The 18569-nt window shown below is 34.5% G+C and overlaps 3 protein-coding genes across 3 annotated transcripts; 1 reads left to right on the top strand and 2 right to left on the bottom strand.

Annotated features, from left to right (window-relative positions):
- The first annotated feature begins 72 nt into the window (after window positions 1–72).
- Window positions 73–1412, top strand: LOC124440208 (10 kDa heat shock protein, mitochondrial-like). Its single transcript, XM_046990534.1, has 5 exons — window positions 73–154; window positions 544–612; window positions 697–789; window positions 922–1011; window positions 1092–1412. The coding sequence occupies exons 1-5, from the start codon at window positions 152–154 to the stop codon at window positions 1140–1142; spliced, it is 306 nt and encodes a 101-aa protein (XP_046846490.1). The 5' UTR covers window positions 73–151; the 3' UTR covers window positions 1143–1412.
- Window position 1413: 1 nt separating this feature from the next.
- LOC124440207 (probable citrate synthase, mitochondrial) lies at window positions 1414–6437 on the bottom strand. Its single transcript, XM_046990533.1, has 12 exons — window positions 6390–6437; window positions 6269–6318; window positions 6099–6155; window positions 5419–5526; window positions 5282–5347; window positions 4964–5005; window positions 4575–4664; window positions 3444–3632; window positions 2863–3189; window positions 2385–2483; window positions 1949–2158; window positions 1414–1787 (listed from the first exon to the last, which is right to left on the bottom strand). Exons 2-12 carry the CDS (start codon window positions 6314–6316, stop codon window positions 1623–1625), a joined length of 1401 nt encoding a protein of 466 aa, XP_046846489.1. The 5' UTR covers window positions 6317–6318; window positions 6390–6437; the 3' UTR covers window positions 1414–1622.
- Window positions 6438–7653: 1216 nt separating this feature from the next.
- On the bottom strand, window positions 7654–18234 carry LOC124440486 (uncharacterized threonine-rich GPI-anchored glycoprotein PJ4664.02-like). The gene is made up of 10 exons (XM_046990880.1): window positions 17723–18234; window positions 16229–16617; window positions 14014–16033; window positions 13373–13921; window positions 10699–12923; window positions 10438–10616; window positions 8697–8812; window positions 8560–8623; window positions 8089–8113; window positions 7654–7858 (listed from the first exon to the last, which is right to left on the bottom strand). The coding sequence occupies exons 1-10, from the start codon at window positions 17842–17844 to the stop codon at window positions 7830–7832; spliced, it is 5718 nt and encodes a 1905-aa protein (XP_046846836.1). The 5' UTR covers window positions 17845–18234; the 3' UTR covers window positions 7654–7829.
- Window positions 18235–18569: the final 335 nt, after the last annotated feature.

The following is an 18569-nucleotide window of genomic DNA, read 5'->3' as shown; positions in this document are numbered from 1 at the left end:
ATATTGACTCAAGTTCTTTCCTTTTGAATGATGGAAATTCGTCATTTCATTAAAGAGTTACGCAAGGTCATGGCAATATAAATTATAATATTGTACTTTCTTGGTCTCCACGTGGAAAGAACCATTGGCGGATACAAATTTTTGTACAGAAATGGTGAGAAATGAGTGTAACTTTATTTTACGCTATCAAATTCACTTATATTTTTAACATAATTATTTAACCTGGGATAAATTTAAACAAGAAATCAAGAAATTATTAAAGGTCAGCTCGTTCGATGACCGACAGCTATCATCATACTGACTGACTTATCTTTACATTCGCTCCATATCTTTTGTATTTTTTACTGCAAAAAAACTTGTGAGGCTAGTTATTCTTACATGGGATTAGTTGAAATCATGTTTCATGTTGCGGCTAATTTTATTGGCAATTAAATGTGAAACTATTGAAATATTACTGAATTCATTTTGCAATTACAAGGAGCAACGAAATGCAACATAATGCACTATTCGATTGAGAAATGGGTATACATTTTTTTGTTTTAGGCTTCAGCTATCCAAAAACTACGTCCACTGCTTGACCGTGTCATTATTGAGAAATTTATGCCAGAAACTGTTAGTGCAATGGAACTTACCTTTGAATTTTCCTACTTAATTTTTCTCAATTAAACTATCCAATCTATTTTTTTCTCACTCCAGACTACTAAAGGAGGAGTGCTTTTACCTGAGCAAAGTTTGGGAAAAGTTCTTAAAGGAACTGTTATATCTACTGGTCCAGGAAGCCGAGATAATGTATGTGGTTGCAATCAATGACATTAATTGCAATAAAAATCTGAGAAATATTGCACTTAAAACAGTTCTGTGTATTGAAAATTTTTGGTTAATTTACCTAGAGTTACATAATTGAGAAGTGTTTTTTTTCAGAATGGTAATGTAATCCCAGTGAGCGTTAAAGAAGGTGACGAAGTATTGCTCCCAGAATATGGTGGCACAAAAATTACTTTTGAAGATAAGGTTTGTTGTGTTCTCACTTTAAAAGCTTTTTTTTCAAATTTGGTGTAATTTTATTTTCAAATGTCTGTGTCTTTTTGTAGGACTATCATATATATCGTGATTCTGAAATCATGGCAATTTTCTCTGAGTAATGCTATGACAAAAGCTTGAATATGAATATCAACTGCTGGAAAATATTACATGTAAAATTATGGAGAGGATTTAAACTATGAACTATTTGCTTGCTTATTACTTCCACAACAGTCAATCAAAGATAGTAGATTTATATAAAAGTTGTGTATGTAATCTTTCTATTTCAAATGGTTTGGTTCTTTTTTCCCAACTTTAAATGCTTTGCTTTCTGTATTTTTCCCATATATGCTCATCTAATGAATTTAAAATGATAAATGTTTGAAACTGGACTAAGTTTGAGAAATTATTTTTTATTATCATTGATAAGGAGAGTAGAAAAGGCAAAGTGGAGGAAATCAACAATTGTGTGATTTATTTATGGTGCTATAATTACTTTAATACGGAATAGTACAGATGATTTGTGACCAATTTATTTATGATAAAAATGTTGGTGAGAAGCTCAGGTATTTCTTGGACTTTATCCTAAAGGAAGGTTAGTGTTATTTCTTGAGAACCATTTCTTTCAAGGCTTCTGTAGTAATACTTTTAGGTCTTTCAATGGGTAAACCAAGTGCTCTATCCCACACCAGTGATGCCATAACACCAATCGCTCGAGATACACCAAACAAGACTGTATAGTAATTCATTTCTCTCAAGCCGTAGTACTATTGAAAGAAAATTACATGTAAATGAAAGTAGGAATCAAGAGACCTCTTTCATTAAATTTGAAGGTGTGCATTTTCATATGAACAACTGTTACACATCGTATTTTACCAAATGCCTTGGCCATGAAAAACATCACTGAAAATTTGATCCACGTACGTACCGTTAAAAGTACTCCACTATGAGCATCGACATTGGGCCATGGATTTTTCGCTTTTCCCTGTTCTAATAACACGTCAGGAACGATATCATACAGTTTACTAACAACTTTGAACAAAGGATCGTTAGGCATATGTTTTAAACAGAATTCTCTTTGACAGGTGTATCGTGGGTCAGTTTTACGGAGGACAGCGTGTCCAAAGCCAGGGATAACCTAAAAAAAATAAGATATTTTATCACGTCTGGAACAAATACAAAGAAAAAATCGATTTGCAATTAAGAAGTTGGTGTATGGCCGTTTGTATCCAAATATCGATACACTTGAACTTCTAAAATTCTGCTTTATAAAAATATTTAATACAAAATCATAGAAGAATTTGTTTAACGGAACAATCGTGCTTCTATGTCTACTTTAATTACCGCATGGTAGACGTACTTACTCCAGTCTTTAAAGATTCAAGACAATATTTTTTTACTTCTTCCTCACTGGGGTCCTGACCTAGATTTTCCACAAGTTTAGTTAACCAAATCAAAACTTCCTAAAATAATAAATACATCATGATATTGGTAGCATGACGAGTGAAAAAACTAACGAAGACAGACAAAAAGTTTCAAATTGGTACTAAGAGAAACACCTCTCAGATTTAAAAGGAAAGACACAAAAACTTCAAAACCATTGAACTACAAAGATTCGTACCAAAATCTAAAATCTACAATTGCGTATGAAAGAACTGTAATCATTATAATTTCACTGCTGCAAAACCTTCTCCCTTTCTGTGCTACCAATGGTTTGGTGACGGACAAAATGCACCGTGGTAAGAGTAAATATGCAATCAGAGTCATTGACGACTGAATATTACAGCAGTACGTATGTTGAACTTTAATCTCAAATGTTGAACTTTCGACTATCATGAATACCTGGTTAGCAAGTCCATGTAGAGGTCCAGCAAGACCATTCATTCCAGCAGCAAAGCAAAGATATGGATCTGACAGAGCACTACCAACAAGATGAGTACAATGAGCGCTCACATTACCACCCTCATGATCAACATGTATTGCCAGGTACATTCGTAGCATTTCGGAAAACTCAGGGCTATCAAAACCCAGCATGGTTGCCAGATTTCCTGACCAATCCTTTTGAGGATCTATGGGTGCAACCTTGCCATCCCGGTATACATTGCGGTATATAACAGCCGCGACGGTCGGCAGTTTAGCTATAAGGTCCATAGCGTCTTCGAATGTATACTAGCAAAATGAAAATGAATTAAACGCGCATATATTTACCATTGATGTTTACATTCTCATCTGTTAAACTAAAAGAAAGTTTTTATCAAAACATTGACAATGTGCAAACAAGATAGCAGACATGTTTCAAATCAAGCATGGAGTGGGATGGTCATCCGTACACTGTCACAATATAGTTGAATAAAAAAGAAATCATCCACGAATTTAGGCAGTTACACACTAGATATCTAGTACGATCTAGACGCAGCAATTACCTCCCAGTATTCACTTTTCTTTATGCCATCACCATATCCTTTTGCAAAATGACTTTCAGAGTTCATTGCTGTAATTGCAGCGCTCAATTGACTCATAGGATGAAGTTCTGAGGGAAAATCATTCAATAACTGGACAACGTGTGGAGGAAGATCTGCTCTAGATGCCCATTCATCGGACAAAGACTTTGCCTGAAATAAATGAACTGAGTATTACTGAACTGTGCTCATAAGAAAATGCTATCTCTGATATGAATTTTCATGCATGATTTCATTGAAAATAAAATAAATTCCTTAGAACAAAGAAATTTTGCAATATGGTGATACATGCTGTGGGACAGAATTATAATTTGAGATGAATTTTAAATATACAACTGCTATATTTTCGATCACAAATGTTTAGGAACAACATAACTGTCAGTGTGAAGATATTCCTGCAAGACAAAAAACCCCCCACATAATGAAGCAAATTGAAATGCAAAAGAATTTACACGCTCTGTTGAATGTAAGAACTTTAAAATATGTATAACCACAGCATGGTCACTTTCACATTTAACATAAACATAGAGAGCTCTCTTCATTTGTTGATGTTGTCAAAAAATATTAGGAATGGCCAAATGGGTACAAGTCACTGCAAATTCACCTCAAAAACAACAAACCAAATTGCTATTTAAGGCTAAATGTTAAGAATAAAGCTGTCATAGAGCAATGATGTTTGAAAGACTTAAAACATGATGCAAGCCATTGATTAAGAATACAATGTTGCAGTGTGCGAATTATTTCAGAAAAAAAGATGTGCAATTTTTTTGACATAAGTGTTTCTTTATAGGCATAATCAAATCGATATTACATTAATTATTATAAAGCGCTAATTGCTAAATTAACATTTTCAAATGTGAAAAAATACATATGATTTACAGCAGTGTTTTTCATTAAAACTGCTGATTTTTGCATATTGTTTGAGAAAGTGATATGCAATTGTTTTCATTTTAGCTAAAATGATGTGCAAATTGCACATTGCACACCGTTAATTTTCACACTGGAATGTTGCATTCTTACATTTTATAGGCAATGATATCTTTCATGCATGTATAGTATTACACATGAATGGTCCAAAACTCTGTAAAAATTTACCTGTTCAGTTGTAGGTATTTTACCAGTGATTAGCAACCAAAACATGGCTTCAGGTAACATTTGTGTACCACCTTCGACTGTAGATAAGAGCTGAAATATTTCAGAATCAGGTATAAGAAATTGATTGCAAATATTCATATTGCATAGTTCCTTTAAGAAAAAATTGTAAGTTTCAACTGGCATTTGCATGTTGGGATGAAATAAAATAATGCTTAATGTTTGCATTGTCTTAAACGAAATTTAACAAGCTTTAAAAATTTCAGTTCATCAGCATAGATAATGATCTTTCATGTCACAAGTCATAAAATATCATTTGATAGGTATGATATTAATTGCACTTGTACAAATTAAAAAGTCAACATTTTAAAAGACATCCTTTTACAACATACCTTCTGGCATTCTGGGATAGAATATCCTCGAAAACGAATGCCCTAAAACAAAAATATAACAATCTTAGATTTGTTAAACTACATATATATACATTAAAAACAAAACTTTGCTCTAATTAGTTTTTTACATTCTGAGATTAAACTTTTGATAAAAGCAACCTGTTTAATAGGACTACCATCCATAGACTATATCTCTATGGATTGTGTAAATAAGTTAACTATAGAGTACTGGTAAATGACTTGATACTTCATTTTAACTGTTAATATATCATAAAAAACTTCACTTTTGCTGAAAAATATCTCATTTTTAATATATACCTCTTCTGGATCCAATAATGATGTCTCAGTGACAAGGCCAATGATTCCACGCATTCCACCATATATCTGAAAAAGAATCCTCACACTATTCAAAAATTCAGTAGGGCTTATAATGTGAAATCTATATAATTAGATACCTGATCAACATTATATTGCGCAACAACTTTATCAGCACATTCTTTTCTAAATTCTGCAACTTCTTTCTGCTTTTCTGGAACAATTGCCTTCATAACATCCTTCAAACTCTAAATATATCATAAGAGAACTTGATCTAAGCATGCATTTTCGTAAAATTCAAGCACACAAGCTGTCTATATGGACGTAAATTCGGAGGATATGCAGAATTCAAATGAATGAAATGCTATATTTTTTGTTATAAAAAACAACCACAAAATAACACATCTCTGTACAAAAGTATAATGTTTTACTGTTGTTTTAATAGATTTAACAGGCACATCAAATCTCATATCTTTCAGTCTTGTTGCCATGAAGCAGGTCTGATCAAATGTTTTTATAAATGGGTAAGCTTTGTCATAAGACAATAACTAAATGTTGCAAATTACATTCTGATCAAAGATCATTTTTAAAATCAATCAACAACTTCACAAACCAATCACAATTTAAAACCATAAACCATTTCAGTTTAAATATATAATCAAGCATTCTTGTACAAGATCCAAACCATACACCAGTATTTCAAATAATTGTGATAATGCACAGATTTCTTACACGGTTTAAAATCCTTCAAACATTTCAAAACAACTATCAAACTACAAAAACAAACAATATAACATTTACGATAAACTAAGTAACTAACCGATGTAGCTGTTGCTTGAGATCTAACGGACGTACAATTGAAATTCTTGACAGAGATCTATAAAAACAAATAAATTTTACAGTGGTTGGTCAGAATTCACTATATTTAAAGATTTCTTAGTGTTCAATGACTGTTAAACAGAAACATAAATAAGACAACGGCATGTATACCTTCCATGATTTTAAAACGTCCCGAAATGATGTACCGACACGGGCCATTTCTTTATGCAATATATAGACAAATATGATGGTGAAATATAGGGATTTTTGAAAAACTATAAAGAAATCGTACCAGTTAGTGGTTTGACTTTGAACTGTTGATGGAGCCCACTCTTCCCGCAGCTCGCGGACAACGATGATGTAATAATAGCAAATTATGTATTACGCAAAACTCCAGACGGTCAATCTAATTTAGAGATTTAGGCCACAAACGAAAAATTCGACCATAACCACAAAATAAACGGCATCAAATCGTAACAAAATTAAGATATTTGTATATGTAATAGCACAGTTAGAGTGCAATTTGGGAAAAACATGCACAAGTGAGTTTGTCATCGGATATTACTTTTGAAGAATGTTATATGGATATTACTTTTCACAACACCATAGTTTCCACACACACCGCTAGAACAAGGTGTAATATTTGTACTCAGAAACATCTTTAAAATGATGAACTTCAAACTCGTTTGCCAAAGAAAATCTACTTAAAACTAAACTTTACCGCTTTTCAAATGTTTTATTTCGATTGGCTCTTAGATCACTTCTTTGTTTGAGTAACTAATCAGGAGCACATTTTTCGAAAATAAATTGCACCGGTGTTTCGATTTTTTGCACTGGCCTGGTGTTTGCGATAAATTGCACTGCTCTTAACCAATCAGAATTGAGAATTTTTTCATGTGTTTAATTGTATAGGTAATAGCATCGTTTCGAGTGCAATTTAGGAAAATCATGCACGAGTGAGTTTTTCAAAGACTTTCAAAATTGAACGAGTCCGAAGGACAAGTTCAATTTGAAGTGTTTGAAAAACTCACGAGGCAGCAATAAACAAGACATAGTTTGGCGAAAGTTTACTGCTGGTTTTAGCACACGATGCTTTTCTCGTCCTTTTTGTCCTTTCATCAAGTAGAAATAAAAGTACAAAAACGGAAAATGTTCTTTGTATCACTGCTTGATAAAGTTAGAAACGATGAATTGAGAAGAATAAGTGAGAACAAGTACGCGGACAGTTATGAAACAAATTAAATTACGTTGTTATGGCCATGTTTTGAAGAAAAAAATGTGATGAAGCAGGAAGTGAAGAAGCCGTTGAAGAGAAAAAGAAGCAGAGGGTCGAAGATTAAAAATGTGGAAGGAACTGGGGTTGAAAGAACAGGATCGTGTAGCAATCTACCTCAAACAAAGGGAATAATGGTGTGTGAAGAAAATGGCAGTGTTGGAGCATTGGAGAGGAGGGAGTTGATGCAGTAAAGATGACTTTATAAATTAGTTGCAAGTTTTCATAATGGATAATTCAACTCAACTCATATTACAGTTACTTTAAAAATGAAGCACATGAATGCATTCAAATACTAAATTCATTTCGTTAAAATAACTATATACATTAATATATATATATAACAGAATAAACTACAGCATAATTGTCATTTATATTACAGAAAAAAATGACACATAAACAGGTTAAGTCCTCATTTGGAAAACAGAATAGAAACCGTGGAAACATCAATAGATTCTACTAGAATCTTCTCTTTTTTGCTTTGGACCCTAAGAATGACAAAAGGTTGATATAAGGCAATCTTTATCCAAGAATTTGCGGCAGGCTTTCAAACACAAAAAGGCAAATTTTCAACAGAAAAAATTAATAAATAATCAAATGTGAGTCACTAAAAGGTAAAGACGATATGTTTACATCATACAATAATTACTATACGCAGTACTGCTGACTAGAAATTCCTATGTAAAAAAGACAAATGAACAAGACACTTGTACAGTACCTTGTCTGGTTCTTAGTCTGTCTTTCTACAAAAAACGAGCAATATTGTTAAGAAATATTTTTCTCTCAATATGCGAATCACAATAATAGACACCCACGACAATGTTGTTAGATAGTCAATGTCTTAGCGGTAAATTTGAAAGTAGTTCATTTACACAAAATCAAATCCAACAGCCGAAGAATAAAATCGTAGTTACGTAAATGAAAATTATGATAAAGGAAAACATTCGCACAAATGCCTTGACATAAGCGTAAAAATGAAAGTAAAACATTCAAATAAGCAGTTGTCAATATTAAATAAAACTGCGCTGTAATTTGTAAATATCTTTGCCTATGCATGCAAAATACATTGCGAATGTATTACAAAAACTACTTGCTAGAACAACTGCTTCCACTTTTTCTAACAAATGTAATGATTATGCAATGCTTAATCACCTTATTTGCCGCAAAGTCATATCACATAAAAACAAACCTGATCTTGCTCTTCTAAAGCTTCGCCAATGGCTTGCTCTAATCCTACCCGGGTCTTCTTCCCTCTATTGAAGAAAACATTAAACATCAAAAGTAACTTATACGAAAAAAACAAAATGTCATTTAAATGAAGCAAACCTGTGTTTTTTCTTTTTGCCTTTGTCATCGAGAGTTTTCAGACCTTCAGTTAAAGTTTTTAATTTATCAACTTCCACTTGACTGAAAGTATGATCACCAAACCACATCACCCATTTCTAATTATAAAATAAACACAATGAAACGCGTGCGCTGATTGGTCTAGAGCTGTGTTTGCATTAGCCAGTGCAAAACATATCTGAGCTCAACCAATCAAATCAATCAAAACAATCAATTAGTCAAAGAGAATTTGCAAATCAATCATGAATATATATCTTGAGGAAAAATTAAAATGTTTCGCATTATTTTATTTTATAAAAAAAATAAGATGTTTTTTGTGTTTGCACTGGCTTATGCAAACCTCGGAGACGGTTGTGAGAACTCTCGATCATATGCAACCCTCGACCTTCTGTCTCTGGCTTGCACTGATCTGCTCTCGAGTTCTCCCGAAGGTCTCCTCGGTTTGCATAAGCCTGTGCAAGCACAGTAAACATCTTTTATTTCTTAAATGAAGTAAAGACGGTAATTGAATTGCTTTGATTAGGCAATATACTCCATGCACAAAAAATTTTTGTTTCTAACAAAATTCATCCAATGAAAAATTGACCAACACAAACAAAAATAGGGATAAAAAAGTTACATGTGAATTTTTTGAGTATTAGGGATTATCAATGCCTCACATGCAAATGTTGGTATATAGAAATCGACACAGTCTGTATTACACAAATGATATCGTGGGGTAGCTCAAACTGTTGCAATTCAATTGTCCGGCCTTATATAATTATAAAATAATGCAATTATCTTGCACAGCGTACGTCACACGCTGCAATGAGTTGAATGAATTAGGAGTTACCTAGAATCGTATTTGAAATAATAAAAAAAGTTTGATTCACAATTAATGTCTATAATTCAGAAACTGTAGTCATGTTTAAAAATTTATATCGAAACACCGGTAGGACGGTCAGGCCGATGGTCAATCCAAGGTTACTAATTTACAATACAGTTATAACAGTTTGTGCAGCCCTAGACTGTAATCTGTTAATGCGTTGATATAATCACAAGATTTCGGGAATCGGTAAGCACATTAAAAAACGAAAGTATTGGTCGTATTTAAAACTGTATCACACCCTGTTTAATGTCTTCATATGTGTATTTCATAATGTTCAGTAATTGTCTAAAAAAATTACGTTTCTTTCATATTGAAGTCAAGTAAGGGCCAGTTCATATGAGCAGGGATGGCCCACTTTGCCGGGTTCAGGTTACTTTTATACGCTAAAAGAAACTCAGTGAGGTTAAACATAATTTTATGGTACACCGTATGTTGTTCTTTTGCTTGCCTACCATTTTGAATCGAATTGAATTTCATGAGCATGCACACTAGTACGATGTTTGGTCCGCCTTGCGCTTTCACTTGAACCCGTTTATGCAGAGATCCCGCCTCCCGGTAAGACGGGCCAGACAGCCTCTGATACGAATCAAAATTTGAAATTATATGTAAATACTATTATAGGCAAGATCTCGCTACTGCCGGGCTAGTCCGGTATAGCGGGCCAGCCTGGCTCAAATGAACTATCCTAAGTTTTGTAGTTAGTAAATGCAAAAATAATTCAAATTAAGTACGGCAGATTTTAGTGCACATTAATCTTTAACTTATAGACTTTATGTTACTAGAAAAATACTTGAAAAGTCTCGTAAAGAAAATTTTATATTTCTTGTTTCTGAAACAAAATATTCGAAAAATTACCTTTCCTGTATCAGCAGCGGCAGCTTTGCCATTCGCTACATCTCTTTCGTCAACTATTTTCCCAGGCCATGAAGGTAAACCTCTTGCTTGTGCCCAAACAATGTCACCAGTTGTAAACTGGATTGCACTTTCAACTTCTTCCTTTCGTTTATTACTAGCTTGTTTTGAGCTGTTATCTCCTTTATGTTAGATACAAAACACATTCAGATTTTTATATTTTACATCAAAAACTACTTTCTTGATCTCAGTAGAAGTACTTACCGTCTCCATTTTGAACATCGTTTTCATTCAATCCTATTTTTGTTTTGTCGTGATTCTTTGTCATTCTATCTCGAACACATTTTCGTTTAGTTGTGATAAAGTCTGATAACTCCAATGCCTCCGGAACTACTCTTTTTTTTATCCGATGTTTATCGTCCATTTTATTTTGTACAAGTGAACCAGAGTTAGATTCTTGCTTCAAGACTGACACTTTACAATCTTCACTCAACTTCGAAAATTCATTCGTGCATAAGTTAACATCGACACCACCGTTTTCATAGCGCGTCCTTGAATCAACATTTACAATAGTATCAGAGCTCTTAACTTCAGAGTTCGATTCCGTTTGACTGAAAGCAAATGGTTTCATATCAATGAAATTTGCTTCTGTGTCTTCACCTGAGCAAGTATTTACATTTGACAATTTTGCATCAGTATTGATACAATTTTCAACTTTGTGGCAGTCTCCATCAACTACAGAATTCGCACGAGGCTCTTGAAAACTGTTTGAGCTTGTTTCCGTAACAGCATACCCACAATTCTTTTCCAGAAGTGTCGACTGTGTTTCACCTTTACTATGTACAGAAAGTTCTTCGACATTTGTCGCCTGCACGGCAACAAGTGTACTAGATTGTTCTAAATTTATCGATTCCACCTGTGTTGCATCATTTACACAAAATTTTTCGACATTTTCCGATTCTGTTTGTCCATGAGCATTTACAAAACCCTCGTCAACATTCCCACACTCTGTTGTTACATTTAAATCTACGCAAGATTTCTCAACGTTCTCATATTCTGTTTCTCCAGGAGCAGTTATCGATTTTATTTCTCCATCAATACAAGATTCTTTGAAATTAGTCGACTCTATCTCTTTATTGTCACTTAGTGATGATTTATCAGTTTTTGTTGAACCTTCTTCCATAATGAAGTCTACGCAATGATCTTCAGAGTTAACATCATCCGCTTTTGTATCAACATTTTTACTTGATTCTTCAAAAAACGACGTCAATGCACAATCGGCTGAACTCTCGATTTCAGTCTCATCTCTCAAACTTGGTTTGACATCAGTTTCGTTGGAAACATTTGTTTCATTAACGACGTCTTTTTTTGAACAGTCACTCACTAATATAGTCGATTCCTTTGTCTGATTGTCCTTATTTGTAAGTGAAACATGATCAACTCGAGAAATTTCGCCTTCTAAAACTTTGATTTTCGGGTCAGTCCAAACTTCCTGTTCTAATTTTATATCAGAATTTAACGACAGATCATCATTGACGCACAAATCAGATTCATCATAAATTTCAGTAAAGATTTCAGGTTTTATGTTAACAGCATTGTTACATACATTGTCGGTATTTCCATTCGCTGTTTCGTCTTCTCTGAAAAGTACTCCAGAATGTATATCCGTTGTACTTGTGGGTGATGTGCATAATTTAACATCATTGACGGCAGTATTAACCGATTTTGTCTCAGACATGCTTTTGTTAATCATTATATCATCACCCATATCTTGAACATGTCTAATATGTATATCTTCTTTGGAAATTTCAAAACTTTCGGTACCTAAAGTGGGTGATTTATTGATATGTTCGACCAAAGGCAAACCTTCGGTTAATATTGGGTACTTTTGTGACATACCTGAACCACGTGGCTCTTTTCTGGAACGTAACGCAGGAGATGCATCATGTTTTGAGAAAATCTCATTTTTGTCATTTTCAGAAATTGCATCGCTTGTTTCATCAGAGACTTTGTTAGGTGATTTACCACCTTCTTTACCAAGCAAAGTATTATTAAATTCTGATGTAGTCCCATTGAAAATGATATCTGGTTCTGAGATTAATAGTTCATTGAGCTGCGTATCTGAAGTTGTTACATGATGCTTGGTACTTATAAATGATTCGCTCTTTTCTTCAGCAATAGAACAACTGGTGATAGTGCTAGTACTTATAAAAGATTCCCTTTTGACGTCAGCATTTGTACAACTGGTGACAGTACTGGTACTTATAAAAGGTTCGCTTTTGACGTCATCATTAGCACAACTGGTGACTGTACTGGTACTTATAAAAGATTCACTTTTGACGTCAGCATTAGCACAACTGGTGTCTGTACTGGTACTTATAAAAGGTGCTCTTTTGACTTCAGCATTAGCACAACTGGTGACAGTACTGGTACTTATAAAAGGTTCGCTTTTGACGTCAGCATTAGCACAACTGGTGACTGTACTGGTACTTATAAAGATTCACTTTTGACGTCAGCATTAGCACAACTGGTGACTGTACTCGTACTTATAAAAGGTTCTGTTTTGACGTCAGCATTAGCACAACTGGTAACTGTACTGGTACTTATAAAAGATTCACTTTTGACGTCAGCATTAGCACAACTGGTGACTGTACTGGTACTTATAAAGGTGCTCTTTTGACTTCAGCATTAGCACAACTGGTGACAGTACTGGTACTTATAATAGATTCCCTTTTGACGTCAGCATTAGCACAACTGGTGACTGTACTCGTACTTATAAAAGGTTCTGTTTTGACGTCAGCATTAGCACAACTGGTGACAGTACTGGTACTTATAAAAGGTGCTCTTTTGACTTCAGAATTAGCACAACTGGTGACAGTACTGGTACTTATAAAAGGTTCCCTTTCGTATTCAGCATTTGCACAACTGGTGACAGTACTGGTACTTATAAAGGTTCCTTTCGTATTCAGCATTTGCACAACTGGTGACAGTACTGGTACTTGTAAAAGGTTCCCTTTCGTATTCAGCATTTGCCCAACTGGTGACAGTACTGGTACTTATAAAAGGTTCCCTTTCGTATTCATCATTTGCACAACTGGTGACAGTACTGGTACTTATAAAAGGTTCCCTTTCATATTCAGCATTTGCACAACTGGTGACAGTACTGGTACTTATAAAAGGTTCCCTTTTGACTTCAGCATTTGCACAACTGGTGACAGTACTTAATGCAGTTGAATACTCCGTGGTCTCAGTGACACTTGTTGACGCAACGTTACCATCGTTGCAAGTGATACTAGTATTGAGGCCACTCAAGGCCGGTATAGGAGAGGAACTAATGGCATAACTGGTGATGGTATTGGCAGGGCCTTTGATGAAATCACCAGACTTACTTTTCACAGTAAACAAGACTTCAGAAATGGACGCGCTTGCAGTACTGGATCCAATCATACATGTTGATGTCGATATGGACGTGGATGTATTGGTAAAACTAGGTGCAGAAGTGAAACTTGATGTAATAGTACCACTTAATGCACTCGCTACGCAAGAGCTCGACATATTTGCATCTCTAGAAGTTAAGACGACGCTGCTCGTATTTTCCCCACTTGATGCTTTCGCAAAGTTGATGTAGACATACAACTAGATTGCGTGCCATAACTAAAAGTAGATATTGCGCTCGTTGTATTTGCACTACTGCCAGTAATTGCAATGCAAGATATACCTTCACCATTGGACAAATCGATACCGGCTGTAGCAGAAGCATTCATTTTATTTAAGGCATTTTCACATCGAGATTCAACTTGTTCACAAGACAAAGGATTTTCAGTAAATACCGAGTTCTGAGTGGAAACAGTTTTGCTAATGGCTTGGCTTTTTGATATTGCTATCCCAGACGACTTACAACCATCAGAAACACTACTAAATGTTGATTTAACTGAGGAAACAAATGACGTAGTGCCACAACTAGATGTAATTGACTCACCGGAACTTGTTGAATTACCACTACTAAATGTTGATTTGACTGAGGAAACAAATGACGTAGTGCCACCACTAGATGAAATTGACTCACCGGAACTTATTGAACTACCAGTAGCAGTTGACCCTCTGACCTTAGAAATAAGACGTGTTGTAGAAACTGGAGATGATGCCGTGACAGTCAAAGTTACATCACTTGTTGTTGTAGTCACACGGCATAAACCAGTAACAGTTGAAGTTGTTACTCCAGAGCTTGAGATGCCAGACCTACAGGTTGACGATGTCACTTTAGTATGCGCGGAATTTGAACGTCTTCCACTGGATGGTTTCCCATTAGGCAAACTTGTACGCGCACAAGGGTATTGGCCGAGACTTGACAGTTGATATGCCAATGTGTTTGCATTTACACCTTGAGTAAGAAGATGTTGCCAATATGGGTTGTTATAGTTGCTCACCAGGTTTACCAATTGCTGTGAAAAACTTGAGTTCGTCACTGATGCTGGTGCTATGGAAACAAAAGCACTGTACGCCGCAGCTATTGCAGGTGTATTGGTTGTAGAACTACTCGAGATAGGATCTTTCCCTGGCGTATTTGGATTTGGTGCAACAGGTTTAGGTGGGTTACCCGGCTGGGCAAAACCAAGAAAGTATGGTACAACATTGTTTGATGTCATCCCCACAACAGAATTTGAAACATTACTAGCATAAGGCAATCCTTGCAATGTGTACACATAGGGACTTTGTTCTACAACAGCAGTGTTGGTAGCATTAGGCATAGCATTTGCTCCTGGCAGATGAACTGGAGGTACAACTCCTGGCTGTAATAGTATACCACAGTATTGAAGAGGCTGTTTGAAAGGATCCACCTGCTTTTCTGGAATGTTTGCTTCTTTTTGTTTATCAATTTTAACAGACGGAATTGAATCAATCTTGCCAGTTGATGGAGAATTCATTGATTGGTTAGGCAATGTTTGTGACAAGTCTTGTGGATTTGTTTTGCGACGCGACGATGCGGAGCGACCCAAAATAATTGGCCTCGTTCTGTTCTTAATATGATAGCCTGGCTTAGACATACTTGCGTCTCTGGGATTTTCTTTGGCTTCAGGTGTTTTTACTTGAGGTACCATATTAATGGAAGCACCAGACAAACTGACCATCGGATTCTGGTTAGAAATCGGTAAAATGTTGCCACTATTTGCAAAGTATACAAGATTATTTGACTGATTGTGCGTAGCAAGCAATGCCGGTTGTTTTGGACTCAGTAAATATGGTTTTTGAGAACTACTTGTATCACTGGGACATGTTTGACTGGAGATGGTTGTAGTAGCAGACGAAAGAGATGCCAGAAAGGAAGTTGCATTGAATTGACTGGAAGGAAATGCGAAAGAACCATCTTTCTGTGAAAATGGTAAATTTTCTGGTACAAATGAAAACTGATAAGTTGCTGCATCAACATGTTGACCATGAGCGTGAAAATGATCACTATTCAGCTGAACTGTTTGGGACACAGATGTCTGTGGAACAAAATTTGACACACCTGTGTCTAACGCTGGAGAGGCACATGATTTTTTCTTCTGTGAAACAGATTTTTTTGTTTTTTTAGACTTCACTTCTTGGTTGGGCACACCTAAAAATATTGCTTTAGTGAGATGCAATGCTTAACTCAGTTATTCAAAATAAAAAAGCAACCCACAGCTCACTTGTTCTGTCAAAAATGTCTAAGTATAGAGTTTCCTATTAAGTTCAATTTAAAATACATTCCAGTACCGACATACAATATTTGACAATATTTGTTAATGATGATGAAAATTGCAAATTGTACCTTGCGCACGCAAATTCACCGCATCTGGTGCACTCAAAATGCTTTCAAACAATGGCAATTTTGGCGACTCGTTCTTTTTCTTTGACACTTCAGCTTTCCTCCTCACAACAAGTGGTTTGCTGAAAACCTTCACATCATCATTTGAAAGGTCATTAGAAAGGTTTTCAACCTTAGAAACAATTGTACATTGAGCTTTTATAGTTTCCTTACACCGACTATTATGGCTTTTCTCCAAATCAGAAAGCTTGAAATGACGACTTAAAATGGATGCATCAAACTCAAATACTTTGTCAATAAATAGAGGGCAATCAATTCCACATTTACAAGTCTTGTCAGATACCAAGTATTGGGCTATGTCCTCTTTTGATTTCAAACATACTTGGCTGGGACTAGAAATAAATATGAGAAAACAGTTTTAATATTTTCATTTGAACAATGGCAAAGATTAAGCAAAGTCTTATACATCTTAATTCACTACAATGTTATTTCATTATGAGATTGCTGTACTTCATCAAGCAATACTTCATGTTATTTTAAATAAAACTATTAATTAAGGATACATGAATTTCGTACTACAAAATTGAATCATCCTATCCCTGAGTCACACTATTGAGTCATCTCTAAACAAAATTGTTAAAAGTGGGTTACAGATTGTTTTAAAGCAGGCTAAGTTACTTCCAATCTGACTTACTCCAAACTTAATGTCATTTCTTCACACAACCTATTTCACCCATGTTTATGAAATACAAATTTCTTAAAAAAATCATTATTGTATGTCATAACTTTCTGCAAGCTATAACTAAACTTTATAAAAGTTTTAACCAAGCCATTAAAACATTCAACCAAAACTGATACAAGTCTTAAACAATATAACCAATATAAATATAACATTTATGTCTTCAAAATTACATTCTCGCTAAAGTTGTTGTCAATTTAACAGTAGATGTGAAATATATACATGTAAGGCATTGTTGATTATGTAATTAATTTTTTCTTCGTATTTTATCACTTGATTCTTGAACAAAAAACAACTTAATTTAATACTTGAAAAATTATCAAAATCTTAAGATCTTATTTTAAAATTGAATTAGTATGACCTTTAACAGAAAAATATTAAAATACGCTATGTCAGAAACTTACAAAACTGATGCTGCATTTATGTTCATAAGGAGAACTAGTTATTAATTGCAAATCATGAACATAGTTGATAAATTGTATAAAATGGAATCCATTTTGGACTCAGCTACTTCTTAAATAACAACAGGCGGAGTATATGAAAGCTTGTCAAAACATAAATTGCTTCTAAAGTTCAATCTTAGATACCGACATCATTGTGTATTGAAGTATTTCATCATTTAAAACCAAGAAGGGAAGTTCGCATTGGATTTCGAGGAAGATTGGCTACAATCTACATACATGTTGCTGGTGACTCTCTTCTATTATTGCCAAATTGCATGATATACAGGTATTAAAAGTATTGAATCAAATTCTCACCTGAAATAGACAATATTTCCATTTTCCAAACAGCGATTCCAGCCTCTGGGTACGTCAATATATCGTTCATGATTTACTATTGCCTCACTTTTCGATATTTCTTCAATGTTTGTAGTAGTCATTACCGTGAAATATGAAAGCTAAGTTATTGATATTCTGTCCTTGCACAAGATTGGCATGTATCTAAAACCTCATTGTTTCATAAATAATATGTTTAACAGTTTATATGATCTTCGTGTATCAGCAAGTTACTATTTCTCTCGTAAGTCACCATCTAGGACATAATTATACCATAATATAGCGGCCATATCATCGAAACTGCACAAAAACTGAACTTCATTTTGAAATAAATGACCAGCAAAACAAAATATATCCAGTATGAGTCAAAACGCGTTAATAATATGGAGTCGCCCGAAATAAACCCAATCAGTGAATGTATGAATGCTGCGAATATCAACGAATTTCGTTCTTTCGATAATCCAAATTTGTCGAGGAAATCAAGATTCAAGTCTTATTATATCGCGCAGTAAATGTTATGTCCCGGGACCGAGTGTTCATATAAACTTGTCATGTGACATCATCTATGACTTGCAAGCATATCGAATTTTCGCTAATTCGCTTTTAATTTTGTTGTAAAATTCAAATGAGTGGCCTAAAATACTTCTTTTATTTTATTAATGCCATTTAATTGGAAAATTTGAGAGTGCTGTACTGTAACGAATGCTTGTGAAGTTTAACTCCTTTATTTGGCATGAATTAAGACATAAAATCACTGCATGAATAAGTAAAAACTAATTAATCAAAATTATATGTAAATTAAAGAGGTGTTAGTAACAATTATTAATAA

The sequence above is a fragment of the Xenia sp. Carnegie-2017 genome, unplaced genomic scaffold (assembly GCF_021976095.1).
Source record: "Xenia sp. Carnegie-2017 unplaced genomic scaffold, XeniaSp_v1 HiC_scaffold_2, whole genome shotgun sequence".
Classification (NCBI taxonomy): domain Eukaryota; kingdom Metazoa; phylum Cnidaria; class Anthozoa; order Malacalcyonacea; family Xeniidae; genus Xenia; species Xenia sp. Carnegie-2017.
The sequence above is the reverse complement of the archived record's forward strand: the minus strand, read 5'-3'. Positions and strand labels throughout refer to the sequence as shown.

What these genes read in the sequence shown, in the direction of transcription:
- LOC124440208 (XM_046990534.1), top strand. An exon ending in AGAAATTTATGCCAGAAACT is followed by an intron (nt 613 to 696) that starts GTTAGTGCAATG and finishes TTCTCACTCCAG; the next exon opens with ACTACTAAAGGAGGAGTGCT. An exon ending in GTCCAGGAAGCCGAGATAAT is followed by an intron (nt 790 to 921) that starts GTATGTGGTTGC and finishes GTTTTTTTTCAG; the next exon opens with AATGGTAATGTAATCCCAGT.
- LOC124440207 (XM_046990533.1), bottom strand. Translation starts at nt 6,316, where the DNA reads ATGGCCCGTGTCGGTACATCATTTCGGGACGTTTTAAAATCATGGAAG. An exon ending in ACGTTTTAAAATCATGGAAG is followed by an intron (nt 6,156 to 6,268) that starts GTATACATGCCG and finishes TTGTTTTTATAG; the next exon opens with ATCTCTGTCAAGAATTTCAA. An exon ending in TTGAATCTTTAAAGACTGGA is followed by an intron (nt 2,159 to 2,384) that starts GTAAGTACGTCT and finishes TATTTTTTTTAG; the next exon opens with GTTATCCCTGGCTTTGGACA.
- LOC124440486 (XM_046990880.1), bottom strand. Translation starts at nt 17,844, where the DNA reads ATGACTACTACAAACATTGAAGAAATATCGAAAAGTGAGGCAATAGTA. An exon ending in CCGCTGCTGATACAGGAAAG is followed by an intron (nt 8,813 to 10,437) that starts GTAATTTTTCGA and finishes TTTTATAATTAG; the next exon opens with AAATGGGTGATGTGGTTTGG. An exon ending in CAGACTAAGAACCAGACAAG is followed by an intron (nt 7,859 to 8,088) that starts GTACTGTACAAG and finishes TGTCATTCTTAG; the next exon opens with GGTCCAAAGCAAAAAAGAGA.